At 41.2% G+C, this 21,766-nt stretch overlaps 3 protein-coding genes across 3 annotated transcripts in view; all 3 read left to right on the forward strand.

Moving 5' to 3' along the window:
- Positions 1 to 10,900, forward strand: part of LOC110431105 (sulfated surface glycoprotein 185-like) — a 28,734-nt gene extending 17,834 nt beyond the window's left edge. The window contains exons 2-4 of the mRNA XM_021449807.1: positions 9,357 to 9,540; positions 9,825 to 10,209; positions 10,865 to 10,900. Of these exons, the coding sequence (XP_021305482.1) occupies positions 9,357 to 9,540; positions 9,825 to 10,209; positions 10,865 to 10,900 (605 nt within the window). The remainder of the gene's footprint in view (positions 1 to 9,356; positions 9,541 to 9,824; positions 10,210 to 10,864) is intronic.
- On the forward strand, positions 15,851 to 18,106 carry LOC8076444 (L-type lectin-domain containing receptor kinase IV.1). The gene has a single exon (XM_021448715.1). It carries the CDS (start codon positions 15,980 to 15,982, stop codon positions 17,984 to 17,986), a length of 2,007 nt encoding a protein of 668 aa, XP_021304390.1. The 5' UTR covers positions 15,851 to 15,979; the 3' UTR covers positions 17,987 to 18,106.
- LOC110430773 (L-type lectin-domain containing receptor kinase IV.1-like) lies at positions 19,095 to 21,432 on the forward strand. The gene has a single exon (XM_021448714.1). It carries the CDS (start codon positions 19,165 to 19,167, stop codon positions 21,181 to 21,183), a length of 2,019 nt encoding a protein of 672 aa, XP_021304389.1. The 5' UTR covers positions 19,095 to 19,164; the 3' UTR covers positions 21,184 to 21,432.

A 21,766-nucleotide genomic window follows, 5' to 3' on the forward strand; every position in this document is an offset into this window, starting at 1 on the left:
AGAGGAGGAACCCTATCTTGTCTCTAAGTGAAAGAATAGGGGACAGAACTAAGGTAAAAGGAAGGAAGGAGAGAAGCGCCTGCCTTATCCCTAGGGCCTCCTCCTGGCGCACAGGCACCCAACGCTCACGGCAATAGATGGTAGGAGCAACGGCTCCCTATGACACTCTCTCACTCACACAAAACCCCACAGCTCTCTCTGACCACTGGCTCCAAACGGCACACTTCGCCAACGGTCCCAAGCAGTCGAACAACATAGATGCCGAGCAGGGCTGACCACCAAGCACCTTGCACCATGGGCACACGTACAGAGGCGGAGCCAGGGGGTGCCAGCAGGGGCCACGACCCACCCTATGCGGCCATAAAAAATTTTGACAACCCCTGTGCAGCCAAGCCCAGCATGCAGCATGCAGCATGGAAAGTTTTTCCAAATCTTCATCCCATGATTTCGTTGGAATTGAAAGCAAACTAGAAGAGGAAACAACACGAACGAGAGGACAGTCGCGTCGTATTGTATTCGCAGTTTAGCACCATATCGAGATGGACTAGGTGCGTGCTCATGCTCGGCCTTGACGGCACTAGTCGCGTCGGAGGATCCACGACCACCTCGCTCTCCAGGCTCTGCCCTGACCTCGACATCATTGTCGGAGGCAGCTACCATAGGTGCGCAGGAGAGCAGCCTTTTTTGTTGGGGATGAAACAAATCGATGTCATTTATAGGTATTGTTGTCCTATTTTTAATCATGGACTAACTAGGCTCAAAAGATTTATCTCGTAAATTACAGGCAAATTGTGTAATTAGTTATTATTTTTATCTATATTTAATACTCCATGCATGTATTGCAAGATTCGATGTGACAAAGAATCTACAAAATTTTGCCAAATTTTTTGGAACTAAACAAGGTGGGGGCAGTCTGAGTTCGTCCAAATTGACAAAGGAAATGTGTGGACACGCTGGAGGAAGCGGCTCTGCGGGGTCTATGTTTAACTGTTGTCTGCCCCCCTTTCATTTCGCTGGCTCCGCCACTGCACATGCAGCAACAGCCAACACCACTCCCTGCTCAGCGGGCCTCCACCAGGGCGGGTCGAGTAGTTAGACAGAGAGATGCACGTGCGCCCCAACTTTCTCTATGGCGCATGAAAGCTGGTTCGCTCGTTCTCTCAACTAGAATTTCGTCTTGAGCCAACTAAATTGCCAGTTGAGGGTTTTGTCTCTGACACATGCATGCAAGCACTATTCCTTTCTCAACCAGAATTTATTGTGGAACCACCTGAATTGGTTGTTTTTTTAGGGAAAAGACCATGGGAAGGTCCCCACGGTGCACAAAACTTTTATTTAAGACACAAGAACAAGTACAGGGCATACTTACGGATCAAACTTACAGAGGAAAGGAGGAGGGGAAGCTAAACTAAGAGAAAATACACTAACAGAAACTAGCAGAAGAAGGAGGGAAGAAAACACCATTACAAAGCATTAAGCCATTACATCACTGTAATGATGCTCTAACATCAGACTGAAGTCTGGTGCTCTCAATTACCTTGTGCAGATATCACACTACTAGAGAAAATGCCTTTCGTCGATGTGCCCAAATGCCTTTAGTCTCGGCATTTTTGGCGCCCGTGACCAAAAGGGTCTTTAGTCCCGGTTGGTAATACCAACCGGGACTAAAGGTCCCTCCCCAACGGACGGCTCTGTTGTCAGACGCTGTCAGGAGGGACCTTTAGTCCCGGTTGGTGTCACCAACCGGGACTAAATCCCGACCGTTAGTCCCGGTTTGTGCCACTGACCAGGACTAAAGCTTTTGTCTCAGTTTGTGGTACCGACCGGGATCTAAACGATGGGATTTAGACCCAGTTTGTGTTACCAACCAAGATTAAACCCTCCTATATATAAATTCAAGATCCTTCTCCCTCTTCTTCCTCCCTACACGAGCCCTAGCTCCTTTATTTTTGCTTGTTCTTCTATTGTTCTTGCTTGTTCTTGCTCTCATCTCCGGCGATCAATCCACTTCAACGCTTCTACGCTGTCGTCGATTTGTTGGAAAGGTTGCTAGCTTCATCATCTTATATTATTTTAGCAGCACCATATTATAATTTTATGTTGTATATGGCTATTTTATTTCATGTTGCTAGCTTAATCACTTTTTATGTTTGAATTTTTATGAAAGATGATAAATGTAGTACCTAAAAAATAGTATACACATATCATTACTAGTATGTATACACAAATCATGTTTAGTTCTATTATAGACAATTGAGGATATTTTTTACTTTAATTTGTTCATGTTCTCATTTTAAAATATTAAATAATGTTGATTGTTTATAATTTTAAAATAAATTAATTTTAGCTTTAAAAATTCTTCAAATTAATTTTATTTAGAGATAAAATTACACCTTTTAATAGAAAAATGCAAATTCTATGATAATGCAGATGACGACACGCCATTGGATGTACAATGTCGATCGCCGCTCCAACGAGTTCATTGCGGGCGGGCGAGAATTCTTAAGAGTGGCAGAGCAAAACAAGCATGATAGTTTTATGTGTTGTTCATGTGTCGTATGTATGAATTTAAAAGAATTTTATAGCTCAAGAAGTATTCACTTGTACTTGTTCAAGTCAGGTTTCATGCCAAACTACATTTGTTGGACCAAGCATGGAGAGACCGGGGTTATGATGGAAGAAGATGAAGAAGAACAAGCGGACCCTGATGATATTTTTGCTCAATACTATGACTTTGCGATGGAGGAAGGTGAAGAGGCAGATGCAAAAAACACTATAGCTGAAGATGATGCTCTTGGTGATGTCATTCATGACGCATAGAGAGATTACGAAAGTGAAAAGGAGAAGACTAAGTTTAACCAAATGCTAGAAGATCATAAGAAGTTACTATACCCGTCCGCCGAAGATGGGCAAAAAAAGCTAGGCACAACACTGGAGTTATTATAGTAGAAGGCAGAGAATGGTATATCTGACAAGGCATTTGGGAAATTACTAAAGATCCAAAAAAAGATGCTTCCAAAGCCCAACGAATTGCCCACCACTACATACGAAGCAAAGAAGATTGTCTGCCCTCTAGGATTACAAATTAAGAAGATACATGCAGTCCTAATGATTGCATCCTATACCGTGGCGAGCACGAGAATTTAGATGAATGCCCTGTTTGTAATGCGTCACGGTACAAGATCTGGCGAGATGACCCTGGCGATGTTGAGGATGAAGAACGTCCAAAGAAGAAAATCCCTGCCAAGGTTATGTGGTATGCTCCAATAATACCATGCCTAAAACGACTGTTCAGAAACAAGGACCACGCAAAGTTGTTGTGATGGCACAAAGAAGACCGTAAGGTGGACAACATGTTGAGACACCCTGCAGATGGGTTATAGTTGAGAGAAATAGATAGAGAATTCCCAGACTTTGCAGACGATGCAAGAAACCTAAGGTTCGCATTAAGTACGGATGGATTTAATCCTTTGGGGACCAGAGCTCTAGTCATAGCACTTGGCCCATTACTCTATGTATCTACAACCTTCCTCCATGGTTATACATGAAGCAAAAGTTCATTATGATGCCGGTGCTCATCCAAGGCCCGAAGCAACCTGGCAACGACATCGATGTCTACCTAAGGCCATTAGTTGAGGAACACCTGCTTCTATGGAGCAAACTAGGTGTGCGTGTGTGGGATGAGTACAAACAGGAAGCATTCGACCTGCGAGCATTGTTGTTCGTGACAATCAATGATTGGCCAACTCTAAGTAATCTTTTAGGACAGACAAGCAAGGGATATAATGCATGCACCTATTGTTTTGGTGACCTTGAGGCTGTCTATTTAAAAAATATCGAAAGGTCATGTATCTTGGCTATCATCGATTTCTTCCTAAGAACCACCAGTTGAGAAAGAAAGGAAAACATTTTAAAGGTACGGCAGAACACCGGTCCAATCCCGGCAACCGAGATGGGGCGGAGGTATTCAAGATGGTCAAAGATTTGAAAGTAGTGTTTGGAAAGGGACAAGGCAGTGAACCTATTTTGAAAGACGCTTTGGGGCGCCCCCCAATGTCGAAAAAGAAGTCAATATTTTGGGAGCTACCATATTGAAAAGACCTTGAGGTCCGCCACTCGATCGACGTGATGCACCTAACAAAGAACCTTTGTGTCAATCTCCTAGGGTTCATGGGTGTGTATGGAAAACCTAGGGATACCCTCGAGGCATGAGAGGACTTGAAGCGCATGAAAGAATGAGACAACCTGCATCCAAAGAAGACAGATGATGGACGCCATTACTTAAGACCTGCTAGCTACACTCTTAGCAATGAGGAGAAGGAAAGCATGTTTGAGTGCCTAAACAGCATCAAGGTCCCATCTGGGTTCTCCTCCAATAAAAAGTGTATAGTAAATGTGCCGGAGAAGAAATTTATAAACTTAAAATCGCACGACTGCCACATGATTATGACGCAACTGCTTCTGGTTGCCTTAAGAGGAATTCTACCTCCACATGTACGTCTTGCCACCGTGAAGCTGTGTGCATTTCTCAATGCAATTTCTTAGAAGGCAACCAATCCTTTGGATCTAGCTACTCTACAGAATGATGTGGTTCAGTGTCTTGTCAGCTTTGAGTTGGTGTCCCCTCCATCCTTCTTTGATATCATGACACATCTAGTTCATCTCGTTAAAGAGATTAATATTCTGGGTCCTATGTTCCTACACAACATGTTTCCCTTAGAGAGATTTATGGGTGTACTGAAAAATATGTTCACCAGCGGGGTCAGCTAGAAGGAAGCATCGCCAAGGGATACGAGACAGAGGAGGTTATTGAGTTCTGTGTGGACTTCATTCCTGACCTTGACTCAATTGGTCTTCCTGAATCACGGTATGAGGGGAGACTTGGTGGAAAGGGTACACTAGGAAAGAAAACATATATCAGCCAGGGTGATGATTCTTTCAATAAAGCGCACTACATAGTTCTTCGAAACTCTACTCTGGTGGAACCGTATATTGAGGAACACATGGATTTTGTATGATCCAAGAATCCTGGGAGGAATGAGGCAAGGATTATGCATCATCACATGGAAACATTCAGTGATTGATTGCAAAAAAATGTTAGGGTGAAAAAAATATTGGAGATGAATTATATTTGTTGGCTAGGCAACCAGCGTGGCACGTCCTCATATACAAAGGGTATGAGATAAATAGAAATACATTTTACACTGTATCCCAAGATAAAAGTAGTACCAACCAAAACAGTGGTGTCCATGTGGATGCCATGAAACCGAATGGGGACATACACACATATTATGGTCGCATAGAGGAGATTTGGGAACTAGACTATGCATATAATTTTAAAGTCCCTCTATTCCGATGCCAATGGGTGAAGATAACCGGAGGAGGGGTATCAGTCGATAAGGAGTACGAAATGACAATAGTGGACCTCAACAATACTGGGTATAGAAATGATCCATTTGTCCTTGCTGCTGATGTGAATCAGGTGTTCTATGTGAAAGACATGTCTACAAAACCCGAGGGAAACACGACGAGAAAAAAAACCAACGAGCCAAAGCACCATATAGTTCTTATAGGGAAAAGAAACATCATGGGAATTGAAGACAAGTCAGACATGTCAGAGGATTATGAAAAGGATAAACGAATCCCACCCTTCTGTGTGCCCAAAGACCCAAGCATCCTGCTTGCCGTTTAGGACACTCCATGGGTATGGAATGATCATAACCAAGGGCATTACGTAAAGAAGAAGTTTACCACTGTGCCCGTTTGATATAGCTTGTAATAATGTGTATTTGACATCTTGTGTAATATAATTGTAACTTTATGTGTTGAAAATTCATAATTAAGTGGTTGAAACTTTGTCATATGTGAGAATTGTGGATTTTCAACTACACTTTCCCAACACTTTGTCAAATGCAAAAATGGTCTATATATGAAATGTAGATCTTGATGAATGAAACAATATTGGTATTCGTGACTTTTCTAGTCGAGACCATCTAGTGTTTCGAAAACCGGTGTGTGACTATGAATTCTTTCAAAATTCAAAATTGAGTGGTTCAAACTTTTCCAAATGAAAAGTTGACCATTAGACCAAATGTAGAACTTGATGAGTGTAACAAACTTTGTATTCATGACTTTTCCAGTTAGGACCATCGAGGGTTCAGTCAAAGTGTGTGTTTGTAAAAACCAATGTTTTGACTTTGTTCAAACTTGGTCAAATGACCTATTTGATGACTTCAAATGAAAAAATTTTGAATACAAAGTTGTTAGAGCTCATCAAGATCTATATTTGATACATTTTCCATTTTTCTATTTGGATAAATTTTAGTCAATCCTAGGCATATGTTTTTAAAATCCAAGACGGGTTTTGGTCAAATTTGGTCAAATGACAAACTAAATTACTTAAAATGAAAAACATTTGAATACCAAGTTGTTAGAGCTCATCAAGATCCAAACTTTTTATATAGACCAGTTTTTCATTTGAGAAAGTTTAAGTAAACAATAGTCACCAAATCTTAAATCTCACATAACTATATGAAACTATATGTGAGAATTGCGGATTTTCAACTACACTTTCTCAACACTTTGTCAAATGCAAAAATGGTCTATATATGAAAAGTAGACCTTGATGAGTGGAACAATATTGGTATTCATGACTTTTCTAGTCGAGACCATCTAGGGTTCCGAAAACTGGTGTGTGGCTATGAATTCTTTCAAAATTCAAAATTTAGTGGTTCAAACTTTTCCAAATGAAAAGTGGACCATTAGACCAAATGTAGAACTTGATGAGTGTAACAAACTTTGTATTAGTGAATTAACACCACCGGCCTCCACCGTCGGATGGCGCGTCTTACGTGTTCTACGCCCACCGGTGCGCCGCGCGCCCCCGCCCCTACGCCCGCCCACAGGCGCCCCGCGCCACTAGCCCCGCGCGCCACCATACGTCGTACCAGAGGATCGGCGCCTACACGCGGCCACCGTACCAGCCCGGCGCCGCCGCTCCCTAGGAGTCGGCGGGCTGCCACACGTCGCCGGCGCGCAGTGGCCGCGCACGCGTGGCCGGCCCGGTCCGGCCACCCCGTGCACGCTGGTGTTGGCTGGAGACAGAGATAGAAGAAAAGAAAAAAAGAAAAATTAGATATAAACGAAATATAAATGAACTTAGATAATGTAAAAATATGTATATATATTATAAATAAATATTAAATGTAAATGAAAAATTCATAATATATATGTATATATATTAACACACACATATATATATTAGTGATAATATAAAAATGTGTATATATATTATAAATGTAATATAAATGTAAAATTCATAACATATATGTATATATATTAACACACAGATATATATATTAACACACATATATATTAGTGAATTAACATACACACAAACATCAAAAATGCATTAGTGATATTAATTGTCAATAATATTTCATATGTATTAACCATTTTCCTTTTCTAGTGCAGAACTGCAGATTTAAAGTTTCGGGGTCTAAAAGCATCATCGGCTTCAAAATATAGGTATGTCTAGAGATTCATCTATTTATGTTGCTACAATGCATATATTGTGTATAAATCTTGTTTATTAATCAAATGACATACACTACTAGTGGTATATTTATACTTAGTGATATAAATTAGTAAATTTTATTTGAAATTTACTTAATCTATTTATTTGTGAGCGGTACATTGATCATCCAACTTTTGTTAGCAAATGATGTTCATAATCAAATGACATACACTACCTGTAATTTACTTAATCTATTTATTTATGAGAGATACACTTGATTCCACTTTTGTTAGCAAATGATGTTCATAATCAAATGACATACACTAAACCCTAAACCCTACGCCGTAAACCCTAGGAAACCCTACACAGTAAACCCTAAACCCTAAGTCGTAAACCCTAAACGCTAGGGTCTAGGGTCTAGGGTTTAGCATATATAATTAACACCACATATACACATATTTTTGTAGAAATGGCCGACCCGAGAGATGATGAAGAAATATTGATGAACATGATCCACAATGGCGATGAACATGTTCGTTATGACGATCACGAATGCGATGAGAACCCTCAAGGCATCGATGACGGTTCTCAATACTTGGCCCTCGAAGGCACACCGGAAGACAATGCTGGCCAGGTCTGTAATATACAACCTTCTATGTTTATATACATGAAATTCAAAATAATTTTCTTTATTAATTGTCTTGTTTCTGCCTACATAGCCCTCTGGTTCGACGACAATCACGAGTACCAGCAGAAAAGTACGAGGCCCGAAGAAGCCGATGGAGGGCCGATTGGTTATCATAGATTTCGATGAGGCAACCGACCAGTAACGTGGACCCCATGCAAGGGCCTTTGTCAACCACTTAGGGTACCTTGCCTGGGATAGGCTCCCGATCAATGCCCGTGAATGGAAGAAAAATAAGCAACACCCTGAAATCAGTTATGTCTCGGTGACGTGTTGCAACATTTCACGCTAGACACAAACGATTAAGCGTTGAAAGATAGAATTTTGGATTGGTCTATGAAGAAGATAGTCACACAATTTTAGTGCTAGAAGAAGCATCTATATAACAACTATATCAAGAAGAACAAGACTCCGGATTTCAACTCTAAGAACTTTGTCAAGCTGTGGCCATTTTGGGATGAGTTTATATAGTTCAAGATGTCGGAAGAGGGTCAGCAACGGACGAGAAGGAACCAAGTGAATGCCTGACACAAGACCTACCACCATAGGATGGGATCAGGTGGCTACCCTACTGCCATTCCTAAGTGGGAAAAAGCTGAGCAAGAGCTAATTGTTAGGGGGTTGGTGCCAGAATCTGTCGACTGGCCTGAGCACGCCAAGCACTGGTTTTTCACTCATAGGGACAGCTTGGACCTGAGATTAGAAAGGTCGTGTATGGGGAACGCATCCAAGCTGTAGCAGAAAGATTTCATCAAGCTCGCTCCATCGCTCAAAGTGTACAGTGGCAGATGAACAGAGATAAAGATGAGCTGACATACGCCCTGGGGAACCCTGAGCATGGTGGACGGACAAGAGGCTATGGCTCCATGTCTTGGGAGCATGCCTTCCCTTAGGACAGAGAAACATATAGAAGCCACCAGAGAAAGAAGGAAGATGATAGGGAACGGCTATCAAAGTTGGAGGAGGCTGTTATGAAGGCCAGTGAAGAGGCTTGTAAGGCAATAGAGCGGGAGGAAGCGCTTAAGGCCACTATGAATGAGCAAATCAGAAAAGCTATGGAGGAAGTTGTAAGTTCCCGCCTCCTGAGCTTGTCATAGCCAGCCGCCAACATCAGCCCCGGCTCTTGTCAGTTGAAAAGCAGTTGTGCTTCTACAGAGGTGCCTGTGAGGCAAGATGATGCAGGGCTGCACTTCATGGTGGATGACGTCACCGCTCTGTTAACGTCCTGTGAGCTGCATATTCCTGAGGGGAATGGCACAGTCAAGGTGGCTACCGGTGTTGTATCTCCTATCGACTCCACAAAGACACCAAGGATCCACACGGTCATAATACCACCTGGGTATGCTAGTGTCTTGGTGGATAGAGTGGTCAAAGGCCATGAAAATGTGCCTCTAGATATCGAAGGTGGTGATGGGGAGAAGACCCTAGGTGAAGCAGAGAAAACATTCATATGTTGGAAGAAACGGTACATCATTATTCCTGGGGCGCCGTCACTTCCTCCCCCTCAACAACAACTGAGCCCTAGGTGTGGATGAATGTGAATGCAATTTCTTTTCACTAATTATTTACTATATTACCTTATGGTTGACTCATGTATATACCTTGTTCGTTTTTTCACATCAGGACCTCCCCCAACCTAAGTCCGTGTATCCATTCACCACATGACCATAGTGCCGTGGGACACGACGACGTGGATGATTTTATACAAGACAAGGCTGCATCCCCACCGCCGGCCGTATCTCCTCTACAACGGACTCCAACGCCGCTAGCGGCCAAATCTCCTCCACCACAGCAAGCTCCAACCGCGTCGCCGCCGCCTCCTCCAATGCCGACACCGGCCGCCTCATCGGCACTGATTGGTCCATCAAGGAACAAGAGCCCCACCGGCCCACAAAGATCGGTCCAACCTATGCCGAAGAAACAAGCTGTGGTCACGAAGATCCCGAAGATGACCAAGCTTTCATATGAGAAGACTGATAAAGAACTTGAGGCTTCAGTGAAGTCAGATGTACAAGCGTTCTTCGAAAAAACCAAAGCTACCACACGAGCAAAGCAAGAGAAGCCATTCCTATTGTATCCTCGCTCAAAGTTGAAGTGGTGTAGGCTATGTAAGACGAGAAGCTTGCCGCTAGTAAAAAGCAGCGCCGCCACTACCCAACTACGAGCGTACTATCACAAAAACAATCAAGGCAGACAAAAGGATACAGAAGGTCGGGAAAGAGGTTGCACAGCTCGGCCAACAAGCGCAACAATCAGTGCCGCCACTAGTGGTTTAGAATCAATATGGTTCCAACATGAACTTGCTACAAATGGTGATACCTAATGCTGTGAACGTAGATGAACTCGCCCAGTGGATGGATGCAACTCTGCAAATGTAAAACAACTTCGTACACAAATGTACAAGCTGCACGAGTACTACATGAGTTTCTGTCGACAACACGAACTTGAACAATATATTGGTGTCCAAGTCAGAGACCGTCAGTACTTCCATGGAGATGACGTCATGTGGGTATAGTTTAGTGAAGTACACCATCTTCTCTATATGGATGCTCTCGACAAATCTCTCATGAGCTGCTACTGTTTGTAAGTTATTCTTCCTTTTAATCAATAATTCCACTCTAGCATATGTATGTATTCGTAATTACTATGCTCACGATGTGCAGATCCATGATGAGAGAACTCAGATTGAAACAAGATGATTGAATTGGTTTTATTGATCCCTATATCGTGTACATGGACACCAAGACTGACGATCCATTCAATCTGAGGCCTAAGGAAATGGAGAAGAACCTCCGGAGGTTCTTTTATAATCAAAGGCACAAGGACTTGATACTCTTCCCTTATAATATGGGGTGAAGTGTTGTGTTATATCATGTCTTAGTGAATCCAGCATTAAGATTATATATATAAGTTGACTCTATAAACAAATGCAGGGATCACTGGATACTCATTGAGATTAAGATCAAGGACTAATGTATATGTGTCTAGGACTCAATGAGAAAAGAGCTGGCAATGTACCAAGACATGATAGATATGATCCAGAGGTACGTTATGTCATTCTTTAAATATGGGGCATGCTATTTTACTATACTATGCTATACCTAATCAACGATTGACTTATTGGGCAGGGCTTGGGCTTGATTCATATAAAGATATCATACGAATCTGAAAGCACCACTTCTTGCTCCTATTCTACATAGGTGGGTTCCCAGGCAGCCATATGGTACCAATTTATGTGGATACTACATTTGCGAGTACATGCGGTGTACCAAATTTACACCTTCTAAACAAATGCTCAAAGTAACATGTGTATACATTAAATTCATATCTTATTTATTTGTTGAAACAAGATAAATCTTATGTATATTAATATATTTTCCTTTGATTAATGCAAATGGAAGGAGTGGGAATTGAAAGAACAAGTGTTCTACCACACAATACTCGTCGCAATCCAGGAGACGATCGCAGGTTTCATCAACGATCATGTCATCTTGGAAGACGCTGAGTTCCACTACAACCCTAGGTTGGGATTGAATAGTGCAAGCAAGGATGAACACTTGTATGATCTTTGAGTGGAGGGCAAATATTTGTACAACCTTTAATCGGCGGCCGAACACTTGATTACTTGTATATTATTGTAAATGTGATGTGTATGTACATATATGTATAGCTCTATAATATATATAGTTTCATACTTTATTTGTGTGCAATAATAACGCTCCCGTATAGGTGCAACGTATACGGATAATAGCAGCGAAGAATAAATTGGAAAACAATATAATTGAAAACCAAAATAAAAAATGAATTGAAAAGAAAAAGGAAAAAAACTTTAGTCCCGGTTTGTAATACCAACCGGGACTAAAAGGGGTTGTGTCACGTCAGTTGGTGGCGAGCCCTTTTGTCCCGGTAGGTATTACCAACCAGGACTAAAGGTCCCCCTTTAGTTGGTGGCGAGCCCTTTTGTCCCGGTAGGTATTACCAACCTGGACTAAAGGTCCCCCTTTAGTCCTGGGTCTGCGAACCGGGACTAAAGGTGGGACATTTAGTCCCGAAACCTTTGTCCCGGCTCGCAGCCCGGGACTAAAGGCCTGTTTCAACCAGGATAACAAGCCCTTCGTGCAGCAGTGTCATCAAGAATCCATGTAATGCCAAGCTTATCCCAACAAGCCTTGGCAAAATCACATTGGAAGAATAAGTGAGCAATATTTTCTTCTTCACCATCAGAACAAAGGACACAAAGACTGTTAGGCTGGACTTTAAAATGTCTTCTAACCAACATATTCCTAGTATTAAGCCTGTCATAAGCCATGCAAAGAACTTGATCCTTGTTGAGCCGCTCTTTCTCACGCTCTACTCTTTTTCTCTCTCTGCATTACTGGTAAATACTAGTTGCACAAGCTTTCCTACAGAGCACCCTCGCCCGGCAATTTAGCTCCACCAACAAGAATTATGGTCTGCCTCTATGCACAGCAAGCTGCATAACATGTTTTCTACCCTTTTCAAGTGTCAACTTTTCTCCACATGCTAAAACAAAATTAGCACCAAGTTAGCATTTTCATAAAGATTTTTACGACCTTCTCAACCACCTCACCACATCACTAAGTACAATGCATATGTAAATGAAACTCACACTTAGTGGCACTAGATAACCATTGTAACTAAAAGATTTCTCCTCTTTATAGTACGGTTATCTATCATAAAACCGGTCAAGCACTTCTTCTATTCATCCTTAGAGCGCTGAAATAAAATGCCCTACAAATATACCTTTGCCTTGCATATTCCATTTCATCTCCTCCGATGTTGATGCAACAGATGCATGAATAATATCACAAATGATATGATCCACTTCTATCATCATATGACCGTATTGGTATTGACCTTGACCTCACTTGCTCTTCACTGTTACATCGGTCCGTCAACGCCAACTCTTGCTCAAGCTTCACCGTCCCATGCGGTCCCTCACTTCAAAGCTTCCGACTTGCCATTTACACTTGCAACCGGTCTATCGAGCCAAGCCACATTTTGATATTCTCCACACTGGTCACATGACTCCATGTCATGTCTCATATGCAGTGAGCACCTTCATCACATATTCAATTGTGGACTAATCTCCTATGTATCTTATATAAACACATATTAGTTCATCTAGGTTGTCACTCAATTACTAAAACCAAATAAGAACCTTTTAGCTAGTTGCATGGTAAGTGATGTGATTTGGAGTTACCATGGATTCTTGAATGGTTGCGCAAAGATAGGTTTTGAAATAAAAATTCAAAACTCAACTTAGACCTAAACCTAATCGAAAACCCTAATATACAAAAAAAAAGAGAGAGAACCTAAACTATAAACCCTACACAGCGCTGCCATGGGCCTAATCCTCCCGATAGGCTTTCCTTTCCCCCATAATCAAACATGGGCCCTATTACGCCCATTTTCTGCATAAGCCCACCTCCAGCTAGTCTATATTACCCTCCCTGCAGCTTAGTATGAGGCACAGTTGCACCAAAAAAAAAAACAGAGACAATCCTCCCTAAAGGCTTTCCTTTCCCCCATAATGACATGGGCCCTATTAAGACCATTTTCTGCATAAGCCCACCTCCAGCTAGTCTATATTACCCTCCCTGCAGCTTAGTCTGAGGCACATTTGCACCAAAAAAAAAACAGAGACAGAAAAACATTTCATCTGCCAGCAGAGTTCACTAGACCGCAGACCAGCCGAGTGTTCAACAACGAATAACTGTAAGAATAGTCGAACATCACATCGGGGGATCTGTCAACTTTTCCTCAACGATTCTGGCCGTGGCTGCATCGAAGGCAAAATTCAAAGATCTCATTTTCTGTCGGAATTATATGTGAACCTGAAACCACCAGCCCAGCACATGCGACGACTTTGAACCACCTCAGCCTTCTTTTCAACATGAATGGAATCCAGAGCTGCTTGAGTTCACACTTCGTAGACAACGACTTACTAATTTCCGTCAGGGCCAGATGAACAGCAAAGGTATTTGGCACATAGGCCCATGTACGAATATGTATATACTAGTACTAAATTAAAAAACAGTGCTTTCATGCACTAACTAATATATTTTTTAGAGCCATACCAAACCATCAGGGCTCTAAAAAACTGTTTTGACACCCATAGCAAGGATACTACAACCTTGTTCAGAAAATTACTAGTTTTTGCTGGTGCTCAACTTTGATAGCCACCATCAATCTTTGGCGAGCAAGGATCTTTCCGAAAGGACACTTTGACTATGAGAAAGACTGACCAAAAAGGACCGTTTGACTATTAGTAGCCACTAGCCACATTTGAAATTTCAATGGATTGAAAGAAACATTTTAACAAATCCATGATTTATGATATGGTATATCCTAGAATTTTATGCATATTACCCATCTCTGATATCCCTAATTTTATTGTCATTGTCATATTAATAAAAACTTCATTTTTGGCAATGTAAATTTTACCATGTTAGTCTCGTACAGAAGTTTTGGGATTTCTCACCTTTCTCAGGAAGGTGTTCTCTTTGATTGGTGGATGAGAGTTAATAATCTGATTACTGGTGAAATTAATCATAGCCTTGATTCACTGATGGTATTTACTTTCATGACTTTGTTTTCAAGGATCTGTATTTTATAAACTATGCAAAAGAATTTCATCCCCATGAAACTCTCTCTATTTTCATGAAACTCTTACCATCTCTTTCTTCATTAATAGGATGCTACATCAACATATTTAATGTCCATAAAACTCTATTGAAACTCCATTGAGACTGGTCTAAAACAAATCTTTGAAGAGGCACACCTTTGGGGCTTTACAGGCACTAGAGGTCTTGTCAGAGGTCGCTAAAAGATATTAAACTGGTGAACTTTTTGGGTAGGGTCGTGGTTTGGGCCTTGTTTAGTTCCCAAAAAAATTTGCAAAATTTTTCAGATTCTCCGTCACATCAAAATTTTAGACGCATGCATGAAGTATTAAATATAGGCGAAAATAAAAATCTAATTGCACAGTTTGATCGGAATTGACGAGACGAATCTTTTGAGTCTAGTTAGTAATGCTACAGTATCAATTTTCCAAAATTTTTTGGAACAAGGCCTTGATGTAAAAAGCACATTTATTTCCGGTATAAGAGAGAGAGTGTGAGCATGATGATGGTGTTATAATTTATTCATCTCCTAATGATATACAGCTCTCACGTTTATTCGTGAAATAGATATACCACCTACAGGTTGTGCGGCCACACTACAAAATTATGAGCTTTCAATGTGCCAAACAGAGTGCATATTGTATTATACTATTAATAATACTAAATATAAAAATACCATGGTTTCATGCACTAATATATTTTGAACCATACCAAACCATCAGGGCTCTAGAAATTTCGTTGATATCCATACCAAGGATGCCACATCCTTGTTCAGAAAATTCTTGAGATTAGCCGGTTTGTTTCTTTTGCTCAACTTTGATAGCCACCCTTGATCTTTTTGTGACCACTCTTACCAAAAGGACAGTTCGACTATGAGAAAGACTCCTAAAAACGACAGTTTGACTAATAATAGCCTCCATTGAAATTTCGAAAGAAACATTTTATCAAATTCATGATATGTAATAGAAACTTCATTTTTAGCAATGCAAATTGGTACCAAGTCAGTCTCATGCAGAAGTTCTGGATAAGTAGTACCTACAAGTTGCGTGACCACACAGCAAAACTAAGAGCTGCCAATGTGCCAAACAGAGTGCATTCAAGCTTGCCACTGCAAACCACACCGCATGATCAATGGAGAAGAAGGGAACAGACATGCCTAACGAGAATATTATGCTGTTGAGCCTGCTCGTTGGCCTTAGTATTGCTGGATTCAGTACTGGAGAAGACCAGTTCGTCTACACCGGCTTCACTAGCAGCAACCTCACCCTCGATGGTGGAGCAACAGTCACGCCGAGTGGCCTCCTTGAGCTAACCAATGGCACCGTTCGGCAGAAAGGCCATGGATTCCACCCCAGTTCACTGCCCTTCTATGAGTCTAGTGGTGTAGTGCAGTCTTTCTCTGTATCCTTTGTGTTCGCCATCCTCTCTACCTATCCTGAGAGTGGCCATGGCCTCGCCTTCTTCATTGCGCCAAACAAGAATTTATCAGGTTCGTTCCCAACCCAGTACTTGGGCCTCTTCAATGATCAGACCAATGGTGACCCAAACAGCCACATATTTGCAATTGAACTCGACACTGTCCAAAATTATGACCTACAAGACATCAACAACAACCATATTGGCATTAATATCAATAGTCTTCGCTCCATTCAATCCTATGATGCAGGCTACTATGATGATAAAAGTGGTTTGTTCAAAAATTTGGCACTCAATAGCCATGAGGTGATGCAAGTGTGGGTGAACTACAACAGAGAAACCACACAGATCAATGTGACCATAGCTCCCCTAAATGTTGCAAAACCAGTGAGGCCACTGTTGTCTACTACCTACAATCTCTCAACAGTTATCACTAATCCAGCGTATATTGGTTTCTCATCCTCAACAGGCTCTGTTAGTGGACAGCACTATCTGCTTGGTTGGAGTTTTGGCATCAACAATCCTGCTCCACCAATCGACATTACCAAGCTTCCAGAGATTCCTCATCTTGGTCAAAAGGCTCAGTCGAAAGCATTAAAGATAACTCTCCCAATAACAATTCTGGTTCTCCTACTTGCTGCAAGCATTACTATTTTTTTATTCATGCGGAGGAATCTAAGATATGCTGAACTACGTGAAGATTGGGAGGATGAGTATGGGCCTCACAGGTTCTCATACAAGGATTTATTTGATGCCACAGGAGGATTTAGAGATGATAACTTGTTAGGTACAGGAGGGTTTGGAATGGTATATAAGGGGATTCTCCCTGTATCCAGACTGAATGTTGCTGTGAAGAGGGTGTCACATGACTCAAAACAAGGCATAAAGGAGTTTATAGCAGAAATTGTTAGCATTGGCCATCTTCAACATCGTAACCTTGTGCCATTATTGGGATACTGCCGGCGTAGAGGCGAGCTTCTCTTAGTGTATGATTACATGCACAATGGAAGCCTTGACAAGTACTTGTATAGTAAAGAGGGCAAGCCTACTTTAGATTGGATTCAAAGGTTCCGAATAATCAAAGGAGTAGCATCTGGTTTACTGTACCTTCATGAGGAGTGTGAAAAAGTCATCATACATCGCGACATTAAAGCAAGCAATGTGCTCATCGACAATGAGATCAATGGGCGGATAGGTGATTTTGGTCTTGCAAAATTGTATGATCATGGCACTGACCCAGAAGCAACACATGTAGTTGGCACCATAGGATACCTAGCTCCAGAGCTAGCACGCACTAGCAGGGCAAATCCTTTAACAGATGTATTTGCTTTTGGTATATTCATTCTTGAGGTCACATGTGGGCAAAGGCCTATCAAGCAAAATACTGAAGGCATACAGGTAATGTTAGTTGACTGGGTTTTGGAACATTGGCATAAAGGGTCACTTACTGATGCGGTGGACATCAAAATTCAAGGTGAATATGATATTGATGAGGCATGTCTAGCACTGAAGCTAGGATTGTTATGCTCCCACCCATTCACTAGAGCAAGGCCAAATATGAGGCAAGTCATGCAGTACCTTAACAAAGAAATGCCAATACCAGAGTTAACACCAAACATAAATTTCTCCATGCTAGCCTTGATGCAGAATGATGAGCTCATAATGCACTGTCCATCGGAAATTGGCTTTGGCACAATATCTACAATCTCAGGAGGTAGATGACTAGATGACATGAGGCTTGACAGTGCACATGGCCTTCAATGTTTGCATGCATACATAGCCAATGTTGTGTAAAGATGAAGTAAACTCTATAAATAGAAGTTGCTTAACTTTGGTTTTTGATGCTCTTCTGTTGTCTGATTTAGACTAAATTACCCCATTCTTTGTGTGCTCATTAAATTAATCTTTGTGATTCTCGAATTATTTTGAATCTCGTTTTCATTCATAAATGTATAAATTTATTATCATTCAAAAAAAAATTGTCCATATAACTGGACAAGATTTCTCCAAGACAACGAGAAAATACATCATAATCACAGACATAGTCAATGAAACCAAGGAAAGTGATTGCATTGATGGTAACAACTAAATCAGAGCACTTCTTGAGATATTTTAAAGAAATGGAACATGTAGATGGGCAGAAAGGGATTTATGGTCCAGAACTTGACTTGAGAAACACACTAGATCATAAGGCCAAGAACTAATTCATATCATACATAAAAAAGTATGAATAAGTTGATAATAAATTTATTTCGACCATATTAACTGGCCAATATCTAGATAAACTAAACACAGGGAGCAGACATGACAGACACAGACATGATCAGTGAGATCAGTGGAATTGAAAGCAGTGATCGTAAATTCAACAAAAATCCTAGCACAACATGCATTTCTTGACATATTCCTATTAACTGGGACATATAGACAATGGACAAGGAAATTTCATTCTCAAGAAATTGTTCCAAGAGACAGAAATACGTGACCATGTTGATCAACCTTATGTTAAGCTATGAAAATCAACTATGATAGCAGTGCTAAAAGACGTGATAGCTACCCATCCATAAAAAAAGACTGTAAGGTAGCAAGAACCAAGAGAGCCTACTCTAGTAGATTAAGAGAAAAAAGTCCTCACAATATGAAACATTCAAAGGAAATGTAAGAAAAAATCAACAGGTCAAAGTATCCAGCAAATGTTCGAACCAGAACAAATAGTTAATTGTACTGATTCAACATCCACTGACAGTGACTCTTATTGAATGCCATATATGTTGGAAGAAAAGTAAACACTAAACACCTTACCAGTTCAATTCCACTATATATTAGCCACAAATTGAGACCTCCAAGTAGCTTAGAAAATACTTTGCTCTTGCATCTTTCTTGAACTACCAGAAGTTACACCCATGCCTGAAAAGAAACATAAGTGGCTCATTCTATGCCAACTTCTCTACCTTTCCAGCTTCAAACTTACATCTTTCATCGACGCTGATGATCAATTCATCTACTCCAGCTTCAGAGAAGCAAATATCAGCCTAGATGGCACTGCCACAATCAAACCTGATGGAATCCTTGAGCTAACCAACGGTAGCTTTAATCTCAAAGGCCATGCATTCTACCCAACTCCTCTGCACTTCCACAAGTCACCTGGTGGAAATGTGAAATCTTTCTCAGTCAGCTTCATCTTCAGCATCCTCTCTGCCTACCCTGACAAGAGTGCAGATGGCATGGCCTTCTTAGTCACAACAAACAAGAATTTCTCTGGTGCATTTCCAGCCCAGTACTTAGGACTCCTCAATGATCAGAACAACGGCAATGCAAGCAACCATATCTTTGCAGTTGAGCTTGACACCATACAAAACAGCGAGTTCAAGGATATCAACGACAACCATATTGGTATTAATATTAATAGTCTCCACTCTGTACAATCCCAGGGTGCTGGTTTCTACAACAACAAAAATGGTATGTTCAAGAACATGTCACTCATTAGTGGTGAGGTGATGCAGGTGTGGGTGGAATATGATGGAGGGACCGCACAGATCGATGTAACCTTAGCTCCCATTAAAATGGCTAAACCTAGTAAGCCACTAGTCTCAGCCCTCTACAATCTCTCAACAGTTCTCACAGATACAGCATATGTTGGATTCTCATCTTCAACTGGAGTAATTAACTCAAGATATTGCTTGCTCGGTTGGAGCTTCAGTATGGGCAATACAACTCCAGAGATTGACATCACCAAGCTGCCAAAGTTACCTCGTGTTGGCTCAAGGTCACCATCAAAGGTCCTAATGATTGTTCTTCCAACAGCCATTGCATCATTCATCCTTGTTACTGGAACCGCCATTATTTTATTTGCACGGAGGAAATTGGCAAATGATGAGCTACAGGAAGATTGGGAGGTTGAGTTTGGGCCACATCGGTTCACGTACAAAGATTTGTTCCTTGCCACTGAAGGATTTAAGAATAAGAATGTGCTGGGTGCAGGAGGATTTGGGAAGGTGTATAAAGGCATACTTCCAACATCTAAATTAGAAATTGCAGTGAAGAGGTTGTCACATGACTCAAAACAAGGAACAAAAGAGTTCATCACGGAGATCGTTAGCATTGGCCACCTTCGACACCGAAATCTCGTGCAGTTACTAGGCTATTGCAGGCGAAAAGGTGAACTTCTTTTGGTATATGACTACATGCCAAATGGTAGTCTTGACAAGTTCCTATATTGTGAACATGACAAACCTTCACTGGATTGGGCTACAAGGTTTCACATCATAAAAGGAGCTGCATGTGGCTTGCTCTACCTTCATGATAAGTGGGACAAAGTTGTAATCCACCGAGACATCAAAGCAAGCAATGTGCTTCTTGATAGCAAATTCAATGGACGGCTAGGAGACTTTGGCCTTGCAAAGTCATATAACCGTGGCACAGACCCACAGACCACACGTGTGGTTGGCACCATGGGTTACCTGGCCCCAGAATTGGTACGCATGGGTAAGGCATCCCCACTTACAGATGTTTTTGCTTTTGGCACATTCCTTCTTGAAGTGACATGTGGGCATAGGCCTGTTAAGCAAAATGAGCTAGGTGAGCGTATTATGTTGGTTGATTGGGTACTTGACCATTGGCAGCAAGGATCATTGGTAGAGACAATAGACAAGAGGCTAGAAGACTGCAACATAGATGAGGCGTGCCTGGTTTTAAAACTTGGGCTCTTGTGCTCACAACCATTTGCTAGTGCAAGGCCTAGAATGCATCTTGTAATTCAATACCTTAATGGTGACATGCAGTTGCCAGAGTTCACACCATCAGATATAAGCATCAGCATGCTAGCCTTTATGGAAAATAGGGGATTCGATCCTTCCTTGATTTCATACCCACAGCTGGCAATGAGTGTTGGCACAATGTCAAGCTTCTCAGGTGGAAGGTAAAAATAATTTATGGAGAATGAAAGCATGAGTTTTGTGCTTATCTACTTAGGATACTTATATAGATTATAGAGTAGTTGGTGGCTGTGTTAGCCCTTATCATTATTCTTATCTTGCTTTAGCATTTACTTTAGCATCTCTATAATATGTTGTAATCCTTTCTTAAGGACCAAATATACTACCCTATATGTATCCCCAACCTGCCATGGTTCGTGGCAAGACTAATAAATCTGAATCTAGCCCCAAACCTGTGATTTGGTTCCAACAGTCATTAATCAGAGCTATAGTAGGTTTCTTTTGTACATTACATGGGGTCATATCTATTATTGCACATTTCCGAATTAAAATTTTAGGGTCTGTTTGATTTGAGGAACCAGCTCATGCTATATGAGGTGTTGCAACATGAATTTTGGTGGAATCAGACTATTCTTCATGCATATACTAATTATTAGCTTCTGAAGAATGACCTGATGGATCAACTCATTCCATCTCAAAAACCAAACAAAAAAGTGAGGTGTGAGAAAATGATAGACCACATCATTCCTCAAACCAAACACACCCAATGCTGCAGTGCGAAGCACTGTGT

The sequence above is a fragment of the Sorghum bicolor genome, chromosome 10 (genome assembly GCF_000003195.3).
Source record: "Sorghum bicolor cultivar BTx623 chromosome 10, Sorghum_bicolor_NCBIv3, whole genome shotgun sequence".
Taxonomy (NCBI): domain Eukaryota; kingdom Viridiplantae; phylum Streptophyta; class Magnoliopsida; order Poales; family Poaceae; genus Sorghum; species Sorghum bicolor.